This window comes from Dermacentor andersoni, chromosome 5 (assembly GCF_023375885.2).
Source record: "Dermacentor andersoni chromosome 5, qqDerAnde1_hic_scaffold, whole genome shotgun sequence".
NCBI classification, from domain to species: domain Eukaryota; kingdom Metazoa; phylum Arthropoda; class Arachnida; order Ixodida; family Ixodidae; genus Dermacentor; species Dermacentor andersoni.
Window position 1 is genome coordinate 15531815 of NC_092818.1, and position 24542 is coordinate 15556356.

A 24542-nucleotide genomic window follows, 5' to 3' on the forward strand; every position below is an offset into this window, starting at 1 on the left:
CGGATGATAATGACTGTGAAAAAAGAGCGCACAAGATTCCCGAAATGCTTTGCGATGTACTTTTAAGCAACTTGTTGTTGAACCCAACGTGGTCAGATGCAGATGATACCTTACGATTATTAACTAGTGATATGATACCGGACTCGGTAATATTTATCTGCGGCATGATGATATCGGAAAGTGTACCTACGTTTGGGCATGAAGTGACGTCCTCGCGGGTGAAAACAGACGAGAATGCATTGTTTAATATTTGTGCACACTTTGACTCGGGAACAGTGGCGCCTGTGGGATCGGTAAGCACAACATCGGGGTGATTGCTTGGATTTATTACTTGCCAAAATTTACGAGGATTGTTAGTCAGCATAGATGACAGGTCGTGGTTGAAAAAGTGACGACGACTGGATTTAAGTAACTCTTGGTATTCTTTGTCGCACTGTTTGTATTTAAGCCACGATGGTGCAAGACTGGATTTCTGGGATTGCCTGTACAATCGCTTTTTTTTGTTCGCATACCCAGTACTATTTGCAAAATGCGAATGATTTTGGTTTTGGCTTCGTGAGCGATGTATGGGTGCGTTTCAATTAAGGCCGGCATTGGGGACAGTCTCCGCGCATGGCTTTCAGCCCATGTAATGAGACATCTGGACCCGTCTGGATGGATGCATCGATGGATGGATGTTATGAGCGTCCCCTTTGGAGCGGGGTAGTGGGTTGTGCCAAGCTCTTATTTTATTGTCTAATGTCCTACCTATGTTAAAATAGACAAGAAAAGAAAGTGAAAAAAAATAACCCCACGATGAATTTCCATAAACAAAGTTTCTGAACCCCTATAGTGAACTTCGTTTTTGTACGGCTCCATTTTTGTCGTTTCCCTACTTCCACCAATCCTCCAATCGCCTCTTACTAATCTCCGTTGCGGACACGTTTACTTTCCTCCTGCTCTCGCTGAACCCAAGGGCTTCAGGAGGCCAGTGATTCCTAAACCGACCGCTGGGAAGATATCTTCACATTCTAATAAAACATGCTCCATCGTTTCCCTAGCTTTACCGCTGCAAGCACATGCTTATTCTTCCTTATCTTTTTTTTTTATTCAGAAGTTCTCCAGTTAGCTTACAGAAAACCAGAAGCGTCAGGGCTAAAGGTGCTAGCATGCGCCTAAGGCCCTGACTGCTGTGCAATCTGCGCCCCAGCGAAGCAATCAGGACAGCGTAAGAATAGGGAGAAAAGGAAAAAAAAGTGGGGGAGGGGGATTTGAACAAGGAATTTATGAGGCAAGTTCGAGAAAAAAGAATTATACACCGCAAGCTAGGAAAAACAAGCACACGATGTGCAACCATAAAAACAGCATGAGCAACACAGTTTGGGCGAAAAAAAAAAAAAAAAAAAAAACGTAATTAACCATATTTGTAGTACTGCTATTTCAGTTCTTAACATCACGATTTGCAACAGTACGCATTCGGGAACAAACATAGGAAGCAGGAAACAAAAACAGACATAGTTCTTTACTATGTCTTACATATCTCGCTTTATAGGTGCGTGTTCTAAGGCATCCTGATCTCTCTTCGAAAAGTAATGAGCTTCCCTTTGCGTTATCGTAGTTTCTTTCCTGATTTCGTTTTTTTACTCTTAAGTAGTTATCATTGCAGGTTTCTTTTCCATTGCCACCACCCATGAGATTATCTCAGCCTCTCTCACTTTCCGCTTGACGTTCTTTGTTGCTGCGTTGCTTACCATACAGGCCGCATACTTGCTGGTAAGCTTCCTAGTTCTCTTCTGCTACTTGACGCCACCTCGTGTCGATATGAAAAGGCTAAGAAAAACACATTTTATCGCTGTATTTTAGCATTTTGGGTGTGTGGACCTATGAAAAACGCGACGTAGCTTAAGCGCATAACAAGGTGTGATTACGTTTTCCATTGAGGCGACCTTCCCGTCGAGTTTTCAAGGCTTCTGCTCAGCTGCTATCTTGTTTACACAGCCAAGTAACCTGCATCTTCTTTTCTTTATTTGAATCCTGTCTTCGCCAAGCTATGTCTCTTGTCGGTTTCCTCAGAATCGGAACGTGAGTTAAGATCGCCGCTGTCCACTGAGCTTTCTACTTAGCAGTCTACGATGAATATTGGAGCACAGCCTTTAGTATGCTCAACTACGCAGCTTCTCTAGTTTTGCATCTACTAAATGACCACCCGAATGAAATTTATTGCACCTTTGCCCCGATTTTGTTTGCTTGCGCACACTTCAGGATTTATACGTTTCTAATTAGTACTAATACATACTGACTATCCGACTTGAAGACTGAATCGAATACGACATTTATTCTGTTCGCTGTTACAAGTGTTCGTGTGCTATACGCGCACCCCTGTGATTTCTCAGCCTTGCGTGAACAGATAGATAATCACATTTCGCTGGCTGCCACCATCACATGTTCGTGGGAGTACACACATCCGCTCTTCCGTCAACGCTTTCCTTTGGAGCCCTTCAACTCGCGCATTTTTCGGAGCTGTGGACAGAAACTCGTGATCACACCCTTGGCATAGCTTCTATTACTGCCACGGGTGTGCAGCTATCGCGCTGCGCTCTCTCGTAGAATCTCCACGAGCGCATACGTGAAGATGTCGGCGCCGTTTCTGGTCGCTTGTGAACGCCAGGGAATCGCAGCGCTGCCATTATCGTCTGGCGTCGCCTTCGGCAGTCGTTGCCCGATCTGTGCCATAAATGGAATACACGTCCTCGTCATTGGCCTGCAAATCGTTTCGTGCCAGGCGGGAGCTGCGGTAGTAAGACTGCGAAGCCGGCAGCTGTCCGGATGGTTACAGTGTTCCTAAACGTCGCTCGGCGAGTACGCAGCGGTGTGCTCGAAATGAAGACGTTAAATATGGTGCCGGTGAAGTCCAATGTATTCGGCAGTACGTCGGATGGAACGTGCTCATGTCAAAACGTGTAGAGGCTCCGACGGAAAGCAGCAGTCAAGAGACGGCGTTGTGTCGCCTCCTTACGTGAGCACTGCAGCTTTTAACACGCCTCAGCAGGCAGTCCACACCAACGACCTTCGAACTTATCGAAAATTGCGGAGGAGGTCGCAGAGCTCGTTTCTCGTCTGCTGGCGATAAATTGCTCGGAGGTGGTAATGTAACTAGACTGGCAAGACGACTTCCGCAGTACCTACCTGCTTAATCGCGTAATTCTCGTGTCGTGCGTCCTGAAATCCTGCTGGCTTTGGTGCTCTTTCTGTGGAGACAGTGTATTGCCCGTCACGTGCCCGCATGTTGCACGGCGTCCTCCTTTTTAGGCCTGTCCCAGTACTTCAGTTCAGGCTAACATTACTGCACGGATAAAATGTAAATAAGGTTTCAAGACCGTCGAGAATATCGTGTAAACAAATTTTCGCGCAGTGCGAGCTTCTCTCAACGGGTATTGTGCGTGTGGCTTAATCGAATCTCGCGACACCCGCTGTTGTTGCTTAGTGTCTTTGGCGTTGCGCTGCCGTCTACGAGGTTGCGAGATCAAATCCTGCCCGTGGCGGCCGCATTTCGGTGGGCGCGAAAATACCCACGTGCCGTGCATCGTTCGCGTCAGAGAACCCCAGGTGGTCAGAATGAATCCGGACTCCCTCGCTGGGGTGCGCCTCGTAATCGGATTGTGGTTCTAGCAGGTAATTAAAACTCCGCTATTTTATTTTAAACTCGTGGAAGGGCATCTCAGTCTGTGCGATGTCTTCTGACAGACTGCGTGTGTGCGTGTTTTTTAATGCCTGTGTCCAGTTAGCTCCTCTTTAGTTGTCCTTGTGGAATGACAGCGTGCTGTCATCACCTGACCTTCTGTACGTCGTTGTTTTTTTTTGTTTTTTTTTTGCAGCGTCGTCGTACGGCCAGACCCAGCCGAGCCTGGTGATCAACCCGATCGGCGAGAACAAGACTGAGCCCGCTGGCACAGGCTTCGTGCTCTTCTGCACCAAGGGCGCCGGCGAGGCGGAGTTCTCGGAGTTCAAGTGGACCGGCCCCAACGGACAGGAGATCACCGGGTGAGTGCGCGCTCGCTCGACCCGTCGGAATTGGCCTCGAGCTCCACCACTGGAAAAGCTGGCGCCACCGTCGGCGTGACGTGCTATTAGGGATCACGTGGACATAGCGGCCGCGTCGGCTGCTTCGAGAGCGCCGAAGCGAGCTGAAAACGAGTTTAAATTCCCTCGTACGCTGCGGTCCTCATTTAGTGGCGATATTTTCCCGCTTCGAGTGTCTCCTTTGCTACGCTTGAAAGCACTAGAATAGGTAGTGGTTGCCTTTGAAGGCGCGCAACATGGTAGGCTACTTACTGCTCGGTGCCGCAGTGCCGGACGTACGCAACGGAGCCCGGTGTCAGCCTTATTCACACGTAGCCGCAGGACAAGAAGCTGCATGAAGCTTGGCTCGCAAAACATAAAACCGGCAAACAGTCATCGGCTACAACTCGGGTATGCAGCAAGCACAGACGCGAGGAAGATTTCTGCTACGGCTCCGGGTCTGCGATGTTCGGAAAACGCGCGCTGAGACGCTCGCCCGAGTCCGCTGCCCGACTAATGTCATGACGGTTTGCTCTATGAACTTGTCGATGCTATAGATACTGGCAAGTTCACTGGAATGGAAAGGGAGTGGTAAGACGCACATTAAACAAAGGCATGGCATATGGCCATGTTTGTACGTGTTATGAATTAATGCACTGGATTACAAAAATGAAGCAGCGGGAATCGCACGCTGAGAACACCGATAAACACACAGTGCGACGCAACTGGAGGAATAATATGGAAACGTCCAAGAATTTAGAAAAAAAAAAAAGATTGAATCGTCGCGACGGCACATCAGTCCCCGTATGCGTCGAAGTCTCTACAATGAAATTATTTTGAACAGCTCTGATAGCGCCCACGCAACAATGGTTGCTAGTGTACTGTCAAATGCGCATATGCTGCGGACTGAAGCTCACGGCACGGTGCGAAAACGCGCTCACAGCGAAAGCAAAACATTGTGCGCGGACATGCATGAAGACGCGCAGTCGGTCGCTGCGAGCCCGTGCGATCGCTGCATTGAGGCTCCATTGTGTTATGCCCCATTTGGTTATACAGACAGCCTACTATAATAACATATTTCACATAGTTTACTTTCAGCGTTTGGCTACCTTTCACGCAAGAAGCCGGTTCGGGAGACTCCATCGCGGCGACCGCGCGCAGTGGCGTTCACTGTACGTATTCGGTAAAGAGATAGCGTCTGTAAACGATTCTGTGCTTTCAGTTTGCCCAAGATTATTATTTAGACAGTAAAAAACTTCTCTCGCTTCGAAAGTACTTACAGTAATGTCCGGGAGAGCTCGCGCGTGGTGTTTTCAGTGAGCGCTGACAGCAAAACCTATGAGGAGCGCGCCGCGTGATCCTTCATACTACGCCAGCGAGGCGCTTCCGATAGATGGCGACTCCGTAACTCCTCGCCGCCAATACGGCTCTCGCATGACGTGTCGGCGTGTGACGCAACGTTTCTGCGGTGTTGGCATAGCGCAGGGACTGGAGAAATAAATATAAGATGAGAATACTGAGCACGCCACGAATCTTGGTGCTCGATCCTCCATTTCACTCCTCAGTGCCCTTGCCAGCGTAGGTAATCAACTAGCTGGAATAGATCTCCCGTAATTTCGTGCAGCTCAGTCTAGAGACGGTCTCCTACGCGCGCCTCTCCTCCGGCAAACACGCACATTGGCGTCAAATCCGCGGCCGCGTGTATTGAAACTGCATTTTCCCCAGAAACGTGGAACAGCGGCCCATGCTGACACTTTGTATAAGGTGCGCCACTATGAGAGGGATGGACACGGGCTTTTCCTGAAGGTCGGCAATTCACTAAATGAAGCTCCACGATATTTCAGCACGAGAGTGAACGCACTTGCACTTTGCAGGCATCGCTCCTTGCGCGCTCTTTCACCTCGGCTCTCCGGTCGTCTGCTGGAACCGGTCTTCTGCTGGGCGTTACACGTAGGGCGATTTCGGGTGCCTTTTGTGCGTCCTTACGAGGGCCAACTGACGGCGTCGCGCGATCTGCAGCTGGCTTGCGAAATGCGCTGCAGTGGCCTCGTGTGACCAGCGAGCCTCCCCCTCGGTCGCGGCCCTTCGTACGGACGACGCTCCCCGTGCGTCGAGAGCACCGCGGGAGACCTTTGCCGTCTGCCGCGCGACTTCGCCGCGCTGTGTCGGGACTTTCTTCCCCATTGTTGCGGCTTTCCTTCCCGCCCGCAGAGACGTGACGAAGCGGCGATCGCATTGCCGGAAGTCCGACCCGAATGAAGTGCAAATTGTTGGGTGTGTCGGCCTCGGTGTATCAACAGCAGTGCGCGCCTCGCGTGGCGCGTTCACCCTTTCTCTCCTCCCGCATCCGATCGCACCACGCGCGGCTCACACCGTGCCGCGGGCGTGGTGCCGCTCGGCTTACGCTCGGCTCCGCTGTGGCGCCCCCTGTGAGGAGAAAGCGCTGGAGCCCCGCGGCAGCTCGCTCGCCGCTCACGCGGTAACATTCGCAATAGTTTTAGCGTGTTCCGGTATAGACGCTTTTTACGGTGATCGCGTGGGCGCTACCATGTTTGAACACGTGGTCACGCGCCCATTGCTTGCCTCGGGTGCCACCGTTGCCTCAGTATGGACGCCGGTGCAGTTCAGCGAACCTCTGTTTCGGCGGGTATCGTAGGCCGGGAATGGGCGGACGACTTTCGCCATAGCTTCCGAAGACGCGTAAGCGCTTTCTGAGCTCATTCCGCCTCGTCCAAACTCCGCAAGCCGCGTGTACGGGCTTGTACTGTAGAATAGGGGCTGGAACTGTTCCAAGTTGTTCTGCTTGTGAATTAAATCAGTATCAGTGTGTTTTGCTCTTCGTTCTTCGCTTTGTTAATACTTTCAAACAGCGGCTTGTCATGCTTCTGTCTCGGTCTTTCTTTTTTTAATCGAATGTTCTGCCGCTTCGCACGTATTGGAACATAGATGTTCCGTTTTTTTTCGGCGGGGGGGGGGGGGGGGGGGTACTTTTTTTACTAGCGGTACTGCATAGAAAAGTTACCCAAGGTAACTTTTCTCTGTAAATGAGGGGGTGGAGGTACATTTACTAGTACAATTGTGAACAAGGCCCACCATTCGCCATACAGATGCGAAAACCCGCAAAAGAAAATCGGAATAACGTGGATCTCACAGGTACGCCTGTGAGATGCACCTCTCCTTGGCAAACAACTAACCACATCAAATGGACTCGCGCTCGAAAGATGCGCAGGAAGAACCTTGCCAAGAATAAGTTAACAAGCGAAACTGCGTAATAAAGATTTCTAGTAGCGTTTTTTTTAATTAGCTCTGGAGGAATTGCAGAGAAATATATATTTCCGGAACAATCGCAGGTTCTTTTGGATCCCTCTTTTACTGCTCTACCAATTAAAGTGCCAAAACCGACTCGTGTTGTTATTTGGGAAGTTGCGTAACGGTGCGTGGCCGCCAGTCCCGTACAACCGCGTAGAGCACAGGGCACTGTGGTTCTAGACATACTGCGCCCACCGCGGAAGGTTAGACAAACACCCACATAAGCACAGCAAAGAAGTGACTCATCAAGCGGCTCGATTCAGAACTGTACAAGCGTAATTCAAAACACACGGAATTATTGTCCACATCCGGCGGCGTTTTCTCTACTTCCTTTTTAAATAAGATGTCGATCTATAAATATTTTCACAATTTTCGCTTTTCCTCCCTGTTTGGCTGTTGCATTGGCTCTCTACCTTAGTAGATCGCTTATTTTCTCAGCTCCTTCTGACTTGTTTCCAGTTGCCAATTTTGCTCGAAAAGTGCTGTACAACTAGGAAAAAGCCAGACGAGGTAACGGGTGACAGTCGTATTGCTTATGGGTTTAACGGTTATTGCAGGGTCTGATGATGGATGCTGTTTTGCATTATTTTATTTTCCACCTTGTCTAACCCATATCACGGGTATATGCTTCCGAAGATCTGCCAGCATCGCGGCGAGCCGTCACTCGAGGAAATAATGAAGCAAAAGGAAGAGTTACACGCAACTCGCGTTTTCTCCGGCCGCAACTTGTTCCACAAGCATACAGACCAGCTGACTACGAACCGAATCCCTTTCCTGGTCCCTGGATCAGTCTAAACAAAGAAAGTTGAACTAACAAAGCAACAGCGAGGCGCTTGATCGTTGAATAGATGGTGACAACTGAACTCATCTCGAGTTAATCGGGCGGGCGTCGAATCGATGAGAAAACTGGCCTTCACGCCCCGGGAGATGCCCATAACTACCGCCATCCAAAAGGAGTGAAAAGATTGACAACCATTCAACTCTGTGAAAATGGAATGGCAGCGAATGCTGACGACAGTCAAAGCTCTCAAACGAAAAGCCAAGTGTTTCACCTCCGCCGCGGGCCGGCCTGAAGATAGTGCAATATCTGGCCGACCCGCAGCAAAAGGGAAGCAGGCGTTAAGCACTCCCCATACGTGGGCCGCTCCCGAAGATACCTATTGTTGGCGACATAGTTTGTGTACTGTCCAACGGGAACTAGGTTGCATGACACCCGATGTTTTGTTGTACAGGTGGGAAATAACACGTCCATTAGTATAGAATGAGTGGACGATCGAATGACCATATAGTAATATGGTCATAAGCATTGCTGTTCTTCTGACAGCTTTGCGCAACGAAGCTGCGTTGCTCGCAAATTATTACGCAGCAACAGCAATAAAATTAATTCAGAACATCTTCGTAGTAAAGATAATGAGTCAATAAGTGACAAATGAATACGGGGTTATGGCCACGAAGTTGTGATCTAAGTAAATGTTTTATAGCGATGGCAATTATACGGACGCTCTATGCGCGTTTCCGCCGTCGCCGTGTGGTTCCGTGTCAGGCCGAAGGGCGATAGGGTCGTATTGTATATGCTACCAAAGGTAGCATATACTCTAGGGTTGCCCTTGCTTGCGCGCCCTCTGTTGTACGTGCGAACGGAAGCGTACGAGGGTGAGCGGGCAATCGCGACTCGTGCACGCAAGCGAGGAAGAAGCGCCACCATTTTCCGTTGCGGGAAAGCTGGGAATTCTCGGGGATTTTCAATAGTCTGGAAATACTCGGGGAAAACTCTGGGAATTTGTTTGCTATCCGGGAAAATGAGCTGTAATTTTATTGAATGGGAACGAAAGCTCAAGTAACGGAGAGGAATTGTAGCGGATCGTCTTTGACGCCGTGTCCGCGGGAGGAGTCGCCATTGTACAGTCAACGGCCGACTTTCCGGAGACCCGATAAATCGGACGGCTTCGGGGCGGCGCCACCACGTGCCCCATAGAATCAATGTACAAGAACGTCTGAAATTTCGGATGCAAGAACCCTTCTCCGTCCGTTCTCCGGACTTTTTCCCATGACCGCAGATCCGAAACGGTATTTATCAAAGCCACCACGCTTGGTCACTGCAATATAAACTGTGCTTGTCTGGTTGAGCTCTGTGCCACCTGTCCTGCCGCTCATGCTTACGCTATTTGATCTATTTCATCTTGCCGTTGAGTGCGGGAGTTGGCCGACGTTGAGGCGGACTTTGCGAGCAGAAGGTTCATTTATTTATGTACAGGAATATAAAAGGCTAAATAACAGTAGTGGCGCCATCATTACGGCCGGCCGCAAATCGGACGCTGTGGCCCGCGACAAGAAGAAAGTCTCTCTTCCCGGTGGCTCTCGGGCTTATATAGCTCCTCGAGTCCATCGGGGTTATGCCATTTTCAGCCAATTGTTGAGCCCGTACAGGTGTCATTTTCATCCAATCGTAGGGCCCGTGCAAGTGTTGTCATGTTCAGCCAATACTCTATGGGCTCTATTCACCGATGGCTGCCTCTGTCCGGCGTTGCCTCCTCGCCTGGTGTTGCTGCTCGAGGTAGCGTTATGGCTAGGGATCCACCAAGCCCCTTGACGAGTATGTCCGCTAGTAGGAATGAAGGAAAATGGTTTTTTACATTATTTACGCTGGCACCAGATACGGAAGCCTACGCTCTGCAGAAGCATATGAAACGTCTGAGTTCACATCAGGACACGTCAGCACTTCTCACTGCACCAAAAGTATACGCTTGAATGCCTTTGTCTTCCCTAGGTGACTAGGCGAGGAAGTCTGGCTGTACTGTGGCTAATCACGATCGTCGAATCTGTCGTAAGAAGCTTTGTTTCTCCTCGTGAAAGCGTGCAGAAAATTTGAAGACTTACTTTAAGCTTTCGAGTACGTTCACTTGGACGTTTTTTGTTCTTTCTATACCAGGCTTCACGAAACTTTGCGTGCGGTGCCTTCCATTAGGTCGTAGCTCTTTTCTCTAAGAGTTTCATTATTCCGAAACATTACCTCCGTTTTGTACCGTTAAGTGATAACCAGCACTGTGAAAGTATTTCGCTATAGGAACAATTTTTTTATATTCAGATTTTGTTCCCAACACTTGGGAGCACTGCAATCACGGCGCGTAAGTGGGCATGTACGGGGTATTTTTTTATTCCGCGGGCATCTGCAGTGAACGAAAAAAAAAAACTTATATTTAATAGAAAGTTAGAAACTTTAATCGAACGTTTTGCAAACCGCTCCACAACTTTCCAATTGGAATATTTTGCCTAAATTCGTTGCTTCAGAACCCCGCAGGGGCGTCTGCGTCAGCAGGTGTTTGGTGTGTTGCGACACCACATACCCAAGCACACGAGGGTTGGACTCTCCCGCGTCTAACCGTGCGCGGCTTAGCCGTGTCCGGGGAAAAGGGGATCCTGGGGGTTGAGCCAATGCCGGGTGTTTGGACCTTTACGGCCCCTCGGCGGCGGCAGCACACCCCTTTGGCCTCGGCTTCACGTAGACGGCACCCCCGGACTGACCCACCCAGGGGAAATCGGTAGTTGCCTTTTCCTGTCTCTCTCTCCCTCCAGCCTTCGTCTTTTTCTCACTTTTAATCTTTACTGTCTTCTCCTGGCTTCCCTTTACTTCCAATTCTTCCAGGCAGCAAGGGTTAACCTTGTCTGAATAGCCAACCTAGGTTATTTCATATTTGGTTATAGTTGTAATGTACAGCTGGCGTTTGCAGGCCGTGTTTCACAGGCCCTGGAGCGTCCCCTTGTAGGACTCCACGGTGGGTGGCTGGCGTTACTGCCAAAATTACAATCTTTTATGGCTACTTTCTTTCCCCCACTACCTGATCGCTCCCTGAAGAGGGGGCGCACCGATGATGTCTTAGTTTTTTGCCCGTCAAAAAGAAACTTTCCCTCGCTTCCATGCAGTCCACTCCGAACAACCAGACAAACCCGTGCGAACAATCTCACCATTCCTCGTGTCTAAGTGTCTCACCCAAGTTTTTGGTACAGGTTACAAAGTATCCAGAATGGCAAGCGGTGATCTCCTCTTGGAGACCAGAAGCAATATGAAAAGCTACCCAATCTTGTATCATTTGGCGATGCCAAAGTAACAGTAACTCCGCATCGTACTATGAATACCACCCGTGGTGTAGTCTCCGATGATGATCTCTTGGAGCTGACTGAAGCAGAACTCCTGGAGGGCTTCAGTGAGCAGAACGTCATCAACATTTAACGAATTAAAATGTGGCTTGACAATAAGGAAATACAGACCAAACACCTGATACTTACTTTTAGCACAAGTGTTCTGCCCGAGTCTATTGAGGCCGGGTATATCAAGCTTCGTGTTCGACCATACATCCCTAATCCCCTGCAATGCTTTAAATGCCAGCGTTTAGGTCACAGTTCACAGAGTGCCGAGACCGCCAAACCTGCGCGAAATGCAGTGCTAATGAGCACACCTCTGAATCTTGTGTAAACTCTCTCCACTGCGTAAACTGTGATGGGGAGCATGCTGCATGCTCGCGGATGTGCCCATCTTGGAGGAAAGAAAAAGAAATAGTTACAATTAAAATAAAAGAAAACACAAGTTTCAAAGAGGCACGCAGGCAGGTATCCTTCCTGCCAAAGCACACCTTTGCCAATGTGGCGCGTCAGGGGACAGCGCCACAACGGTCTCCGGCGGCTGTCCGACCCACACCCAGTGAGGCGGCAGTGACGCCATCCGCCGCCCCCCCCGGCGGCTGCAGCAAACGCTGCTATGCCAACCCAGCAGACGCCCGGGGCCATCGACTCCGAAGGTGGGCGCAGCCGAGGCTGCCCCTACCTCCCCGGCCCTTTCCAGCGCTGGCAACAGCCGGCGCAGCCAAATCCCTCAGGGAGCCCCATCGACCTCCGGGCTGGTGGGCGCAGGGGTCTTGCCTTCCGAGGCAGGACTCTCACGGAAAACTTCTCGCTCTCAAGAGCATGTGTCCGGCGCCTCACAAGAGGCAATGGACACTACACCTGTCCTCACGGCGAGGCTCCCTCGAACGCTCCAGAAAGGGCAAGACCCCGTTTACAGGGCCTTGAAAGAGCTCTGTAATCTAATCTCTGAAATCTCTAACTAATACTTTTGTTTCTGTACACACAGCACCTATTTACTTCCATTATGGATACACAGATAATTTAATGGAACTTCAGAGGTCTCCTTAGAAACCTTCATGATGTACAAGAACTCATCCACAAACACAATCCAAAAGTGCTGTGTTTACAGGAAACACACTTAAAAACGAAACACACAAACTTTCTCCTACAGTATGTTACGTTTCGCAAAGATAGCGATGATGCTGTCGCATCATCGGGCGGTGTTGCCATTGTTCATAAAAGCATAGCATGCCAACGTTTGCAGCCACAAACGTCCCTCGAAGCAGTGGCGGTTCGAGCTGTTCTCCTAAACAAACTCATCACCATTTGCTCGCTTTACATACCCCCGCATTACCAATTAAACAAACATGAATATCAATCCTTTATATATCAATTGCCAGAACCTTATGTTGTTCTTGGCGATTTCAGTGCACACAGCAGCTTGTGGGGAGACTCTCGTACCGATGCATGAGGTCGTCTCGTTGAACAGTTCCTTTTTTCTTCCGGTGCGTGTCTGCTGAATAAGAAGGCACCCACATATTACTGTCTTGCAAACAGAACCTTTTCTTCAATTGATCTTAGCCTAGTTTCCCGTGCCTGAACTCGGATGAGAAGTTATCAACAATCCTTACGGGAGCGACCACTTCCCTATACTGCTAAGATCACCTAAAGAAAACGAATATCCACCACAACCTCCTAGGTGGAAGATTGAGACAGCTGATTGGGAGAAATTTCGAACTCTTTCTAGCATCTCGTGGGATGACATGTCCTCGTTAGGAATTGATGCTGCAGTGGAGTTTTTTACAGCCTTCATAATAGATGCCGCATATAAATGCATATCAGAAGTAAATGGCCTGGCGTGCAAACGGCGTGTCCCGTGGTGGAACGACGATTCTAGGATCGCTCGTAAAAAACAGAACGAAGCGTGGGGTTTGCTAGGCGCCTCTCCCACTGCGGAGAATCTTGTTAACTTTAAGAAAGTAAAGTCCCAAGGCAGGAGAACCCGCCGGCAGGCCAGGAGAGAAAGCTGGCAGAAGTTTTTATCGAGTATAAACTCGTTCACAGATGAAGCCAGAGTCTGGAACAGGGGTAATAGGATTAGAGGGCGACAAACATATTCCCTCCCTTTGGTAAACACACTAGGCGATACCCTGCAAAACCAGGCAGATTCACTTGGGGAGCATTTTGAGAACGTGTCAAGTTCAACGAATTATTCACAATTTTTTCTCAAATATAAACAAACAGAAGAATGTAAACCAATAATAAGAAAATCGAGACAAAATGAACCCTATAACCGGCCTTTCAGTATTGCCGAGTTGAGAGCTGCATTGAAACATGCAAAAGCTCTACACCGGGACCTGACAGAGTCATGTATGACATGATCAGAAATCTACATACTGAGACACAAGTTACACTACTCATACTTTTCAACACTATTTGGGCTGCGGGATACCTCCCATCCACATGGAAAGAAGTGATTGTGGTTCCTGTTCTTAAGCAGGGTAAAGACCCTTCCTTGGCGGCAAGTTACCGTCCGATAGCTCTTACAAATTGTAACTGTAAGCTCTTCGAAAAAGCGGTTAATCGCAGACTCATACATTTCCTTGAACTCGCCAATATGCTTGATCCCAATCAGTGTGGCTTCAGGGAAGGACGATCGACAACCGATCATCTTGTGCGCATTGAAGGAAATATCCGTGATGCATTTGTTCATAAACAGTTTTTCCTATCAATATTCCTCGACATGGAGAAAGCGTATGACACAGCATGGCGTTACGGGATCTTGCAAGACTTGTCGGGAATGGGCATCCGTGGAAATATGCTGAACACAATTGAAAGCTATTTTTCAAATCTTACCTTCCGTGTAAAAGTCGGTAATGCACTGTCACGTCCTTTTACGCAGGAAACTGGTGTACCCCAGGGAGGCGTGCTTAGCTGCACTCTCTTTATCGTTAAAATGAATACACTTCGTTCTTCACTGCCCCCAGCCATTTTTTATTCCGTCTACGTAGACGATGTACAGATAGGTTTCAAATCCTGCAACCCTACAGTGTGTGAAAGACAGGCACAGCAGGGCTTAAACAAGGTGTTCAAGTGGGCAGACCAAAATGGATATAAAATCAACCCGCACAAAAGTTCTTGTGTTCTCTTCACAAGAAAGAGAGGCCTGGTACCTGATCCCTGTGTAGAACTGGGTGGACAACAAATTCCCTTCAACAAAGAGCACAAATTACTAGGTTTTATTCTTGGCTCCAGGCTCACTTTCATTTCACACATAAAATGTCTTAAAGAGAAATGTCTAAAACCGTGAACTTGCTTAAAGTTCTATCCCACACTACATGGGGTAGCGACAGGAGGTGCCTGTTGAACCTTTACAGGAGCCTAGTTCGATCACGACTTGACTATGGTGCAGTGGTTTATCACTCTGCCGCACTGAGCGCATTAAAGATGCTAGACCTCGTTCATCATCTGGGTATCCGCCTTGCCACTGGTGCATTTAGAACAAGCCCCGTCGAAAGTCTATATGCAGAGTCAGACGAGTGGTCACTACATTTTCAGAGAACGTACATCAACTTTACCTATTTTCTCAATGTGCGCTCTAATAAAGAACATCCGTGTTTCAAAACTGTTAACGACTTGACGTGTGAAACACTTTTTCATAATAAACCCTCTATGAAACTTCCTTTCTCACTGCGTGCAAGAGAACTTGGCACGGAAATGGATGTCCCTGTTCTCGAACATCGCCTAATGCCTCCAGCTAAGCTATTACCGCCCTGGGAGTGGCAGGTGATAGACTGTGACGTATCCTTTGTAGAGGTCACAAAGCACATACCTGACCTCGAAATCGCTATGCATTTCCGTGAACACTTCAATCGAAGTACAGCTGCTCCGAATTCTACACAGACGCGTCAAAATCACATGCTGGTGTATCTTATGCTGCTGTTGGTCCCTCTCTTTCTAAATCTGACTTATTGAACCCGAAAACAAGTATCTTCACTGCAGAAGCCTATGCAGTACTGTCTGCAGTAAGACATATACAGAAATTAAAACTCGACAGAGCAATTGTATACACAGACTCGCTAAGTCTCGTAAAAGCGTTAATTTCATTACAAAACCTTAAACATCCTGTTTTCATTGAACTTTACTCCCTCTTATGCAGTATTTATATATCACATATACATGTAGTAATATGCTGGGTACCTGGCCATAGAGGTGTCGAGGGTAATGTACTGGCTGATAAAATGGCCACATCACTCGCATCACTAAAAGCTTTTCCTACAGCTGCTGTCCCTGTCACAGATCTGAAGCCTTTCTTGTGTAAGAAACTGCGACAACACTGGCAACGCATGTGGAACGCAGAAATAAACAATAAACTGCACGTTATAAAGCCACAGTTAGGTTTTTGGCCCTCCCCAACAAAATAACAAACAGATGTCCTATTCTGCCGCCTGAGAATAGGGCACACATTTGGTACACACAATTTTCTGCTTACTGGAAATGAACCGCCAACCTGTGGTCGATGTGGTGAGAGGCTGACCGTCCTCCACGTCCTCTTGGAGTGTTGCAAAGCCGAATCTGAAAGACACATTTTCCTCTTCCATATCGTTATTGCATACCTCTTCACCCAGCTATGTTTCGTGGTAATGAACCATTTTTCAACACCAAAGTAGTCCTCAATTTTTTAAATGAGGCTGTCCTGCATGTTATGGGCCCAATAAATTCGTAGCGCATCCTCTTTCCAGAGGATGCTGCTGTGATAGTTGTTTTATATAGCACATGCCTCCAGGCCCTTGTCTCAAGGGCTCCAACGAGGCCAGGGTGCTCTAGTGAACTTTAGAAACTTATGCATTTTTTTATTGTATCATTATTTTGCAGTGCACCTTAATGCACATAGTACACGTCATTTGTCATCGCCATAATTTTATTACGTGTACATTTTACGCACTTTACAGTGACTATATTTTAGGCCCCTTTACAGTCGCGTCACATCAACTTCATAGAACCCTTCACTCCACTGCGAAATCACTAACACTTGCATGGCGCTCTTTGGCCACACCTGGCCCTTGCACCAATAAAAACCACACATTCATTCATTGATTCATTCGTTGCTTCAGAAGTTGGTTAATTAATCTTGACTACCTATGCAATGAGACTGAAGTAATCGGAAGAATAAGAATGGGCTGGGCTGCGTTTAGCATTCTGAGCTCATGAACAGCAGCTTGCCATTATCCCTCAAGAGAAGTGTATAACAGCTGTCTTACAAGTACTCGCCTATGGGGCAGAAACCTGGAGGCTTACAAAAAGGGTTCTACTTAAATTGAGGAATACGCAAGGAGCTATGGAAAGAAAAATTATGGGTGTAACGTTAAGAGATAAGAAAAGAGCAGGTTGGGTGAGGGAACAAACGCGAGTTAATGACATCTCAGTCGAAATCAATAAAAACAAAATGGGCATGGGCAGGGCACGTAATGAGGAGGGAACATAGCCGATGGTCATTAAGGGTTACAGACTGGATTTCAAGAGAAGGAAAGCGTAGCAGGGGGCGGCAGAAAGTTAGGTGGGTGGATGAGATCAAGAAGTTTGCAGGGACAACATGGCCACAATTAGCACATGATCGGGGTAGTTGAAGTATGGGAGAGGCCTTTGCTCTGCAGTGGGCGTCGCCAGGCTGATGATGATGATGATGTTGATCTATGAAATTAAGCAGAATACAAAAAATAGTGTGAGTTACTACATACATTAGTCGGCAACATGCATTTGGTTGTGTCGTCTTACAGTGCATCAGCATGTTTTTAAACTCTGGCTAAAGTTGGCCGTTAAACCCTGTGTATAGACCGGCTGCACAGTTGCCGCTTCACGGCAACTGCAGCTTATCCAACCATAATCTTTACCGAAAAATGCTTGCGGCGAACGCTATGCGCGAAGGTGAGCTGTCTGGTTAGTTTTTATCTTTTCTCTGCATGGCCAACGCCGCGGAAGCGCGGAGACGAGCGCTATCTGGTGGTGCTGCTGCATGGAAGCCAACGGCGCACGCGACACGCGCCTCCCGCCGTGACTGGTTGAGTTCTTGCCCACGGACATGACAAATGCATTGGGGGGTAGAGGTATGCAGCTTCGCTGTAAAAGTGACGAAAACAGAAGATGCGGCCGCAAGCGCGCGGATGCTGGCGCGCTTGTTTGCGCGGGAAAGGTGCGATCGCAACCACGTGACTCCGCGCCACCAACAAGGAGGCGCGTATGCGCCCCCTGGACCTCCTAGCCCGCCCTCTCCCGCCGGCCGGATAAACGTATGTCGCTACCATTGGTTTTCTTCAGGTGGCTTCGGTAACACGTGTGCAGGAGCTCCGCCCCCGTTGGCTTCCCTTGGCGCATCAACTGCAAGGCTTATAGCGCGTGAAGAGACAAGGACGAAAGGAAGACGTGACACACACAGGCGTTAACTTGCAACAATCTTTATTTGTGTCACGTCTTCATTTTGTCCTTGTCTTTTCACGCGCTATAAGCCTCACGATGTGTTACCAACCAAGCCCAAATCACTGCATTACAGCATCAACTGTGCTGCCTGTTGTTGCGTCCGTAATGCGCACACGGACGCCGCCGCTCCCGGAGTCTGCGGCAGTCACGAGCGGGAGAGTTGCGCGATAGCTTAGCCCCCACAGCTGCAGATTGCTGCAGTTTGTTCCCCAAGTGGCGGGGGTGTGCAGAGGCTTTCTTCGGCTCTTCCACCCGTTTTTGTGGTCGGACCATTCGGATTTAACCAGCCCGGGGCTGCATGCTCACGCACTATCGAGTAGCGGGGTGCCTTCTTCGCCGAACTTCGCTGCGCCTCCCTTGTCCTGATCAACGAGGCTTCAATTTGCATTCTTTCTCTTTCCTTCTTTTTTTTTTACACCCGCGCTTGCCCCTACTTCACCTCTGAAATAGAGCCTTGTTGAGTGGCGTCCGCAGATCAAGTGTTTTGGCTCTGTTAATGTAAATGCTAGGCTAATCAGAGAATAAAAGCTGGTTGTCTCCGCCGAAAGTATATGGATACCTTCAGCTGAGTATCGATGGCGCTGTCTCCAATAAAATGACGTTAGCCAAATGCGGTTGTGCTCGGCGACTCGTCGCGGCACGCCGCGGTACCTACGCTATTCGTAGCAGACCGCAGTTACGTGCTACTGTCGCTTTTACTTTTTCCACGACAGGGCCAGAGTGCGCGCTCGTATGCTCCTGGCCGGCTCTGCTTCGTGGCGCGGACCAGCTTGACCGACGGATAGTCTAAGGATATCTGCCAAGGCGTCTAACCAGGAGTGGCGTGGAGTGGGCGCGCACTGGCAAGCGTGCGTGTGGTCTGACTTTACGTGTTTCACGTAGTTCGAGGCTAGTTGAGTGTCCAAAACTATAGTCGAAATTGGCGAGAACCGGTGGCTAAGACACCGAAAAGCCGGGTGGGCAAAGTTTAATTGCTACTTGGGCGGCCGAGCGTGAGCAGGCGATAGCGCCTTCTGGAAGTGCGTACGTCGAAATTCAAAAGCAGATTTTCGCTTACTTCCGCCTGTTATTAAACTGCGCCAATGAATATACTCAGCAAGTGTAGAAAAAAGCGCACTGATCCAAACATCCTTCTTGATGGGTGTCAGTTACTGGCCAATAGCAGCCGCGTATGGGAATCCCCTACATTACGAAATAAAGCGTCCAGAAAACAGTGAGGAGCAGGCCTCTGTTGAAAAGAGAGCGTTTGGTGAAAGGTGACTGCGCGCTCCGCTTGCGAGCTCCACGCGCCGCGCACGACTGCAAAACTTAGCTGAGATGTTCGCAGCAGCGCATGCTATCCGCGGACTGAGTTTTTTCACCAAACCCGAGAGGGGGAGGGGTGGTTCACTACTCCTTTAAACATGAAAAGGTCAGTAATAGTCGGAGGCTGTTAAATGGGTTTCCATCCCTAGCCTGTTGGCACGAAAGAACCGCGCTTAGTTGCGCTCATTGGCTAAGCGACTCTCTAATTGTGATCGATATGCGAGGCGAGATGTGACTGGGAGGACTGAAAATATATGGCGTATATCATTATTGTGTTACATATTTAGATCGCTGCTCTTAGACGCCCGTTCCTGCGGTGAGCGTCGGCGTTGGCCTTCGTAACCGAGCGAACAAACACAGTGAAGGATGAAAGCGAACGCCGAGCGCAGCGAGAGAGGAAAGACGGCGATAGCGAAGAGACCGCGAGGGGGCGAGCAGAGGAGGATATGGCGAAAGCGTGAGAAGAAAAATGTATTGCCGCGCAAGACGCGCTTTGCGGCGACGATGGCTACGAGATGGCGCCAGAGTAGTGCTCGTTGTCTCTATGGAAACAAAGCGCTGCATGAGCAGAGGTCTGTCTGCGGCGGTTGCTGGGAGTAGTGCCCACGCGCCGTCTCTCGCTGTCTCCCGATTGCGAGGCACTCGCGCCACACTGCGTTTGTAACCTGCCGCACGAGACATTGTTCACGTCAGCCAATATAACGCGAAACGAAAACACGTATACCTCTGCGCTCAAATTTCGCATTAGGGAGTATCGTAATCGTCTGTGAATTCTTTTTTAAGTGCACAGTCTCAGTACTATATAGGGCGAGAGTACCTAGACAAGCTAAAGCGTGCAGAGTGTCTTTATCACCCCATAGTTAAATGTGAGCTACTATAAGGGTCCCTAAGAGAATACGAATACTTCACCCGTGAACGCACCAGAGATTTGTATGACAGTAGCTTTAGTGGGGCTGGGGCAAGATAGCAATTGCGATGGAGAAAGTCGCCCGTGGAGTTAACGTTTTATTGCGATAGCAAGTATATGGACATTCCAGGCCCATTTCCGTCGTGTGCTGTACGTGCGAGGTAAGCCAAAGATGGTGGCTCGATCTCGCGCGCGTAGTGGAGGAAGGCGGGACGCGGCCGCGCGGGCCCTATTTTGAAAGCGATCTGCGATGGGGACAAAGTGTAAGCGTAAAGTAAGACAAAGTGCAAGTGTCGGGACAAAGTGTAAAGTATATTTAGACCATCGCCAATCACAACTTTAAAAATCAGCTTTCAGTATAGTGATTACGGAAATCGTACTGAAGTGACATCAAGAAAGAGCTAGAATCGAAGAAGGCGCTCCTGTGTTCACATCACAACTGCCGCCACAGCAGCAGGGAAGACGTAATGATGCGCTTCCTCGATCAAAAACGTTGCGCTTCTGGCGTTCCCTTCTCGCCAGGTGTGTGCCTGTCAAGCGAACGAGCACTGATCGCCAGCACGCTAATCGCTCGGGCTTATTTTTTAACCCTCACGTAAACTCATGTTCTTAAAGTAGGCTTTCATGTAGTTTTTTTTTTTTTTTTTTTTTTGGGGGGGGGGGGGGGGTCTAGGCGTGTGTGCGTGTCCGCTAATGACGGACTAATGCGGCTAGGCATGCATGATGTGAGCCGTCATTGGGACCTTTGTGTGTATAACACGCTGACAGCGCAGGGAATTGTAAAAAAGGGGTTTCGAAACCGGGCGCCGTCGTATTAATGCCTCGCTTGGCGCGGCGTGGCCGTCTTGCGGTTGCAAACAGCGGAGCGATTCTGCCGCTGCTTGCGACCCTTCGTTTTTTACACGCGGGCTCGTGGAATGATTCTTGACACACTTGCTTCTCTCGGCGTTCGCAGAGCTGCGAAGAATGCGCGCCGCGGGTATTATGGCGGGAAACTCCAAGCCGTTTTGTTGCTCGTGATTCTTTTTTGTACCTACTTCCTTACTTTGAATTGCCGCTAATGGAAACCTCGCAAGTGCGAACAATGGATGGGCGGGAGTGCGATGCAGTTGCGAGGCACAAAGACAGGCATTTTTCAAAACGAACTCAGCTGGTTGGTTGTAAGCACTGTGTGAAGCGTTGTTCGGGAAGAGGTTAGGTGGGGAAAAGTTTTTTTTTTTTTAACGCATGTCGCAGTAGTGACGCAAGGAAGCCGGCGTGCATTGTTATGCTCGCGCAAGGTTAGGCGTCGTGCTCTATCGTGTTACTGCGATTGCGCGATCAACGACAGCATGCGCAGCTGTGCCTGTCGGCTTCGCGTCATTTTAATCGCCCGTGTGTTTCTCGTTTTTAGCACCGCTGGCGAGGACGTTTCACGTGCGACAGTTTCCGCGCGTGATAAAAGCAAGCTGACGTGAGGATAGAAACCGGGCGTCCGCGGTCGTGTGTGCAGGGCGTTGTCAGTGCTGTATTCCGCGGTCATCGCGATCGTGGCTTGCTTGCGTGCTTGACCTACCCGTCGTCGTCCCCCGATCTATGGTACACTAGAATTGCAGTGAACTGTACTCACCTAACCTAATCGGAAGATAAGGCTTTCATTGTTGCTATGCGCGACGTTCACGATTCCTGTGCAAAACCTTGTGGCATGCATCCAACGACCATATATTCACCTTTCTGTATGTATAGAAGGTTCTGTGCATCGACAGAGAACCTTAAGTTATATCTAAAGGTTCTCTCCTTTCTTGTCCACTGTTTTTCTACGTCGTCTGGTTTCAGCCAGTCAAGCTGCTGTTGCGGTTACAATACCTCGTCTGGGAGAAAAAAAAAAAAAAAAACCGCTGACGACGCCACTTCATGACCGGCGCCGACGCCCTCACGGCTCTAAAGTGGGCAGAAAGGGGGAAATATGAAGCAAGCAAAAGAAAAGGAAATACGCTTCTGTTTTGAGATTGCACGGCACATTGCACACCAACACGTTTGTTGGTGACACTTACCATCGGCCCTGCATCGCAACTTCGTGTTGTTCGGTTTGCCCTCAGAGTGTAGGCACAGTGTAGCTCTGCTAAACACGAGTGGTGGTTTCGGTTCCCGGCGGCTGCGTCTTAGCGTTGTGTTAGACCCCAGTTATGAATGTAGTTTGGAGCCAGGTTCCTATCGTTTTCACATTTCTACAATGTACTCCGAATATTAGTGCGCTCGTTCGTATAGAAGAATGGGCGAACGAACGTGTACGGAGAACCAGAACACGCGCAAGGGCGCATGGTCTGGCTTTCAGCAAGTTTCCTCGAGCCAGCTTCTTTAGACTGGAGTGAGTGGGGTTCCGTTGAGTCTCAAGAGCACCCTCCAGTGTTGGATGGCAACGAGGTGTCGAAAACGTATATCCGCGAAAGGCTGCCCTGCTTATTCGAAACGCGTGAGGCTTGCGACCGTTCTACACCGCTTGTCGCTTCCGGCCGCGGGTCTCGGGGACGATTTGCGGAGGGGTCGGCGCCGGCCGAAGCAGGCGACGTTTGCACGGGTCGACCGAATGCGGAACTACTAGTCGCGCGTACAGGTCGCGTGGCGTGTTGCGCGCGGCCGGTGGTACGGCGCCGTCCATAAAAGGCTGGCTGATAAGCGCCGCGGTGAACGCAGCGACCCTCTTCTCGTGGGAAGCGGTTCGCGCACGGAACTCGCCGCTGGCAGGCTTCGCTATTGGTGCACATGGGGCCGGTGTTCCGCATCTATTATAGTAGTGCAACATTCCGTACCGTTCGGATTGTGTCGCTTGCTTCTTGGAAAGCTCGAATCGAACTTGAGATTGAGCAGTTTAACAGCGCCGTTGCGTCCTTGGCGTTCCAAGCGTTTTAGAAAGTGCACGCTGGTTTGCCTTTCGTCGCATATTATTTCGCCCTACAACACACCTGCGTTATTCGTCGGTGACCGAAGTTGTCGTGAAGCGCTGGCCTGGTGCCGTAGTGTAGTACAAGCGGTGCTTGTGTGCTCCCGGCTCGCGATTAGTCATATCCCTGGCCGCAGCGTCTGTTTTCTTTTTTATTTCGGGAAATGTGGGTCGTCGAGGTCGGTCGGCGTGCGCGAGAGAAGTGCGCGCGTCATTCGGTTCAGGGTCGCACCGGGGGACGACGCGCGCGGCCCCGGGTCGTGAAAGTCGCTCGGCGAGCACCTATTCCGGACGCGGGACCGGAATAGGCGCCCCGCTGAACTCCCCTCGCTTCGTTCCCGTTTATGTATTGCTTTATTCGCCTTCCCTACTGCATTTGTCGGGTATGGCTGAGAGGCGCCCTTATCGCCGGCTTGTCTTACTTCCATCCTCTGCACGCCTGCTCCCGTGAGAGTCGCGTCATCTGGCCTCGGTCTATTTGCGTGCTTTTCTTTCGACCCATTCGCGTTGGTGCGCACCGCTTGTCGAGATCGCGGAAGCCTCACTGCTTGCGCATTCCCCGAACTCTGTTCGACTGTGCGTGTGTGTGTGACCTGCTGTAGAAGGGTCTGATGCGTTCGCGCGCGGGCTCCGTTTCGGACGATGGGTTTTTCCCCCGAGCTCATCTCGCGCAGGCGTCACTCCCCGCTGGCACGGATTGGCTTCTCTCCCTCTCTCGGCACGGCTTGCTCTGCCGGGGGAGAGCGCGCGCACACTTCGCAAACCCTGTGCCCCGGTGTTCATCAACGGCCATCTTGCGTGGGGTGAGGTCAAGTGCCCGATGAGTTCTTTTTCTCCGTGCTCATCTGCAGTCGTTGTGAAGTTTGCAGCCCGTTTTGGTGTTGCATGAAAGCAAACTTTGAGCGGTGTAGCAGCTGCCCACACAGCCGCACCTTCGCTGCCACAAAAAAAAAAGGGGGGGGGGGAGGAAGCGGGTGGGGGGCGATATCATGTGTGCCATCGCTCTCTGCACCCTGACACATTGGAACCACTACAGCTGCTAGAGTACACTTATCACGTGCTGAATGTGCTCACGAAAGAGCAACATCGACAAGTTATTCAAACTGGCGGTACAATAATGCACTTAGGTTTAATTATTGGTGAATTCCTTGTTCACAATACTGCTTCTTGGTTTAGTTGGTATTTGCTGAAATACATTTCTGCTGCAAATAAGTGTCTCATTTGTGGCAAATATGTCCTTGTTCAGAGTTTATTTTGCTTACTGCACCTCGTGCAGTCATTTTGCCCCTTCCATGCAGCCAGATAGGCAGTTTGAAAACATGCTGAAGTTTTTATGTACAATATTTTGCTGCACTGAACTACAAGGTGTCCTAAGATTGTACTGCACTCGCACACTACTGGCTACAACAGGGGATGGACAGATATTAAGTGCCTAGTAATAAACATGCACTCTCTTGGCAGACAAGAGCT

General features: G+C 49.6%; 1 protein-coding gene across 7 annotated transcripts in view; it reads left to right on the plus strand.

The window, feature by feature from the left end:
• The window catches only part of LOC126529920 (fasciclin-2-like), a 170674-nt gene that overhangs the window by 59584 nt on the left and 86548 nt on the right, over positions 1-24542 (plus strand). For all 7 annotated transcript variants that reach the window (XR_008612295.2, XM_050177375.3, XM_055070118.2 and 4 more), the window contains exon 2: positions 3855-4020. Coding sequence is in view for 6 of the 7 variants with exons in the window: in XM_050177375.3 (XP_050033332.1) it covers positions 3855-4020 (166 nt within the window). In the remaining variant the exon portion in view is untranslated. The remainder of the gene's footprint in view (positions 1-3854; positions 4021-24542) is intronic.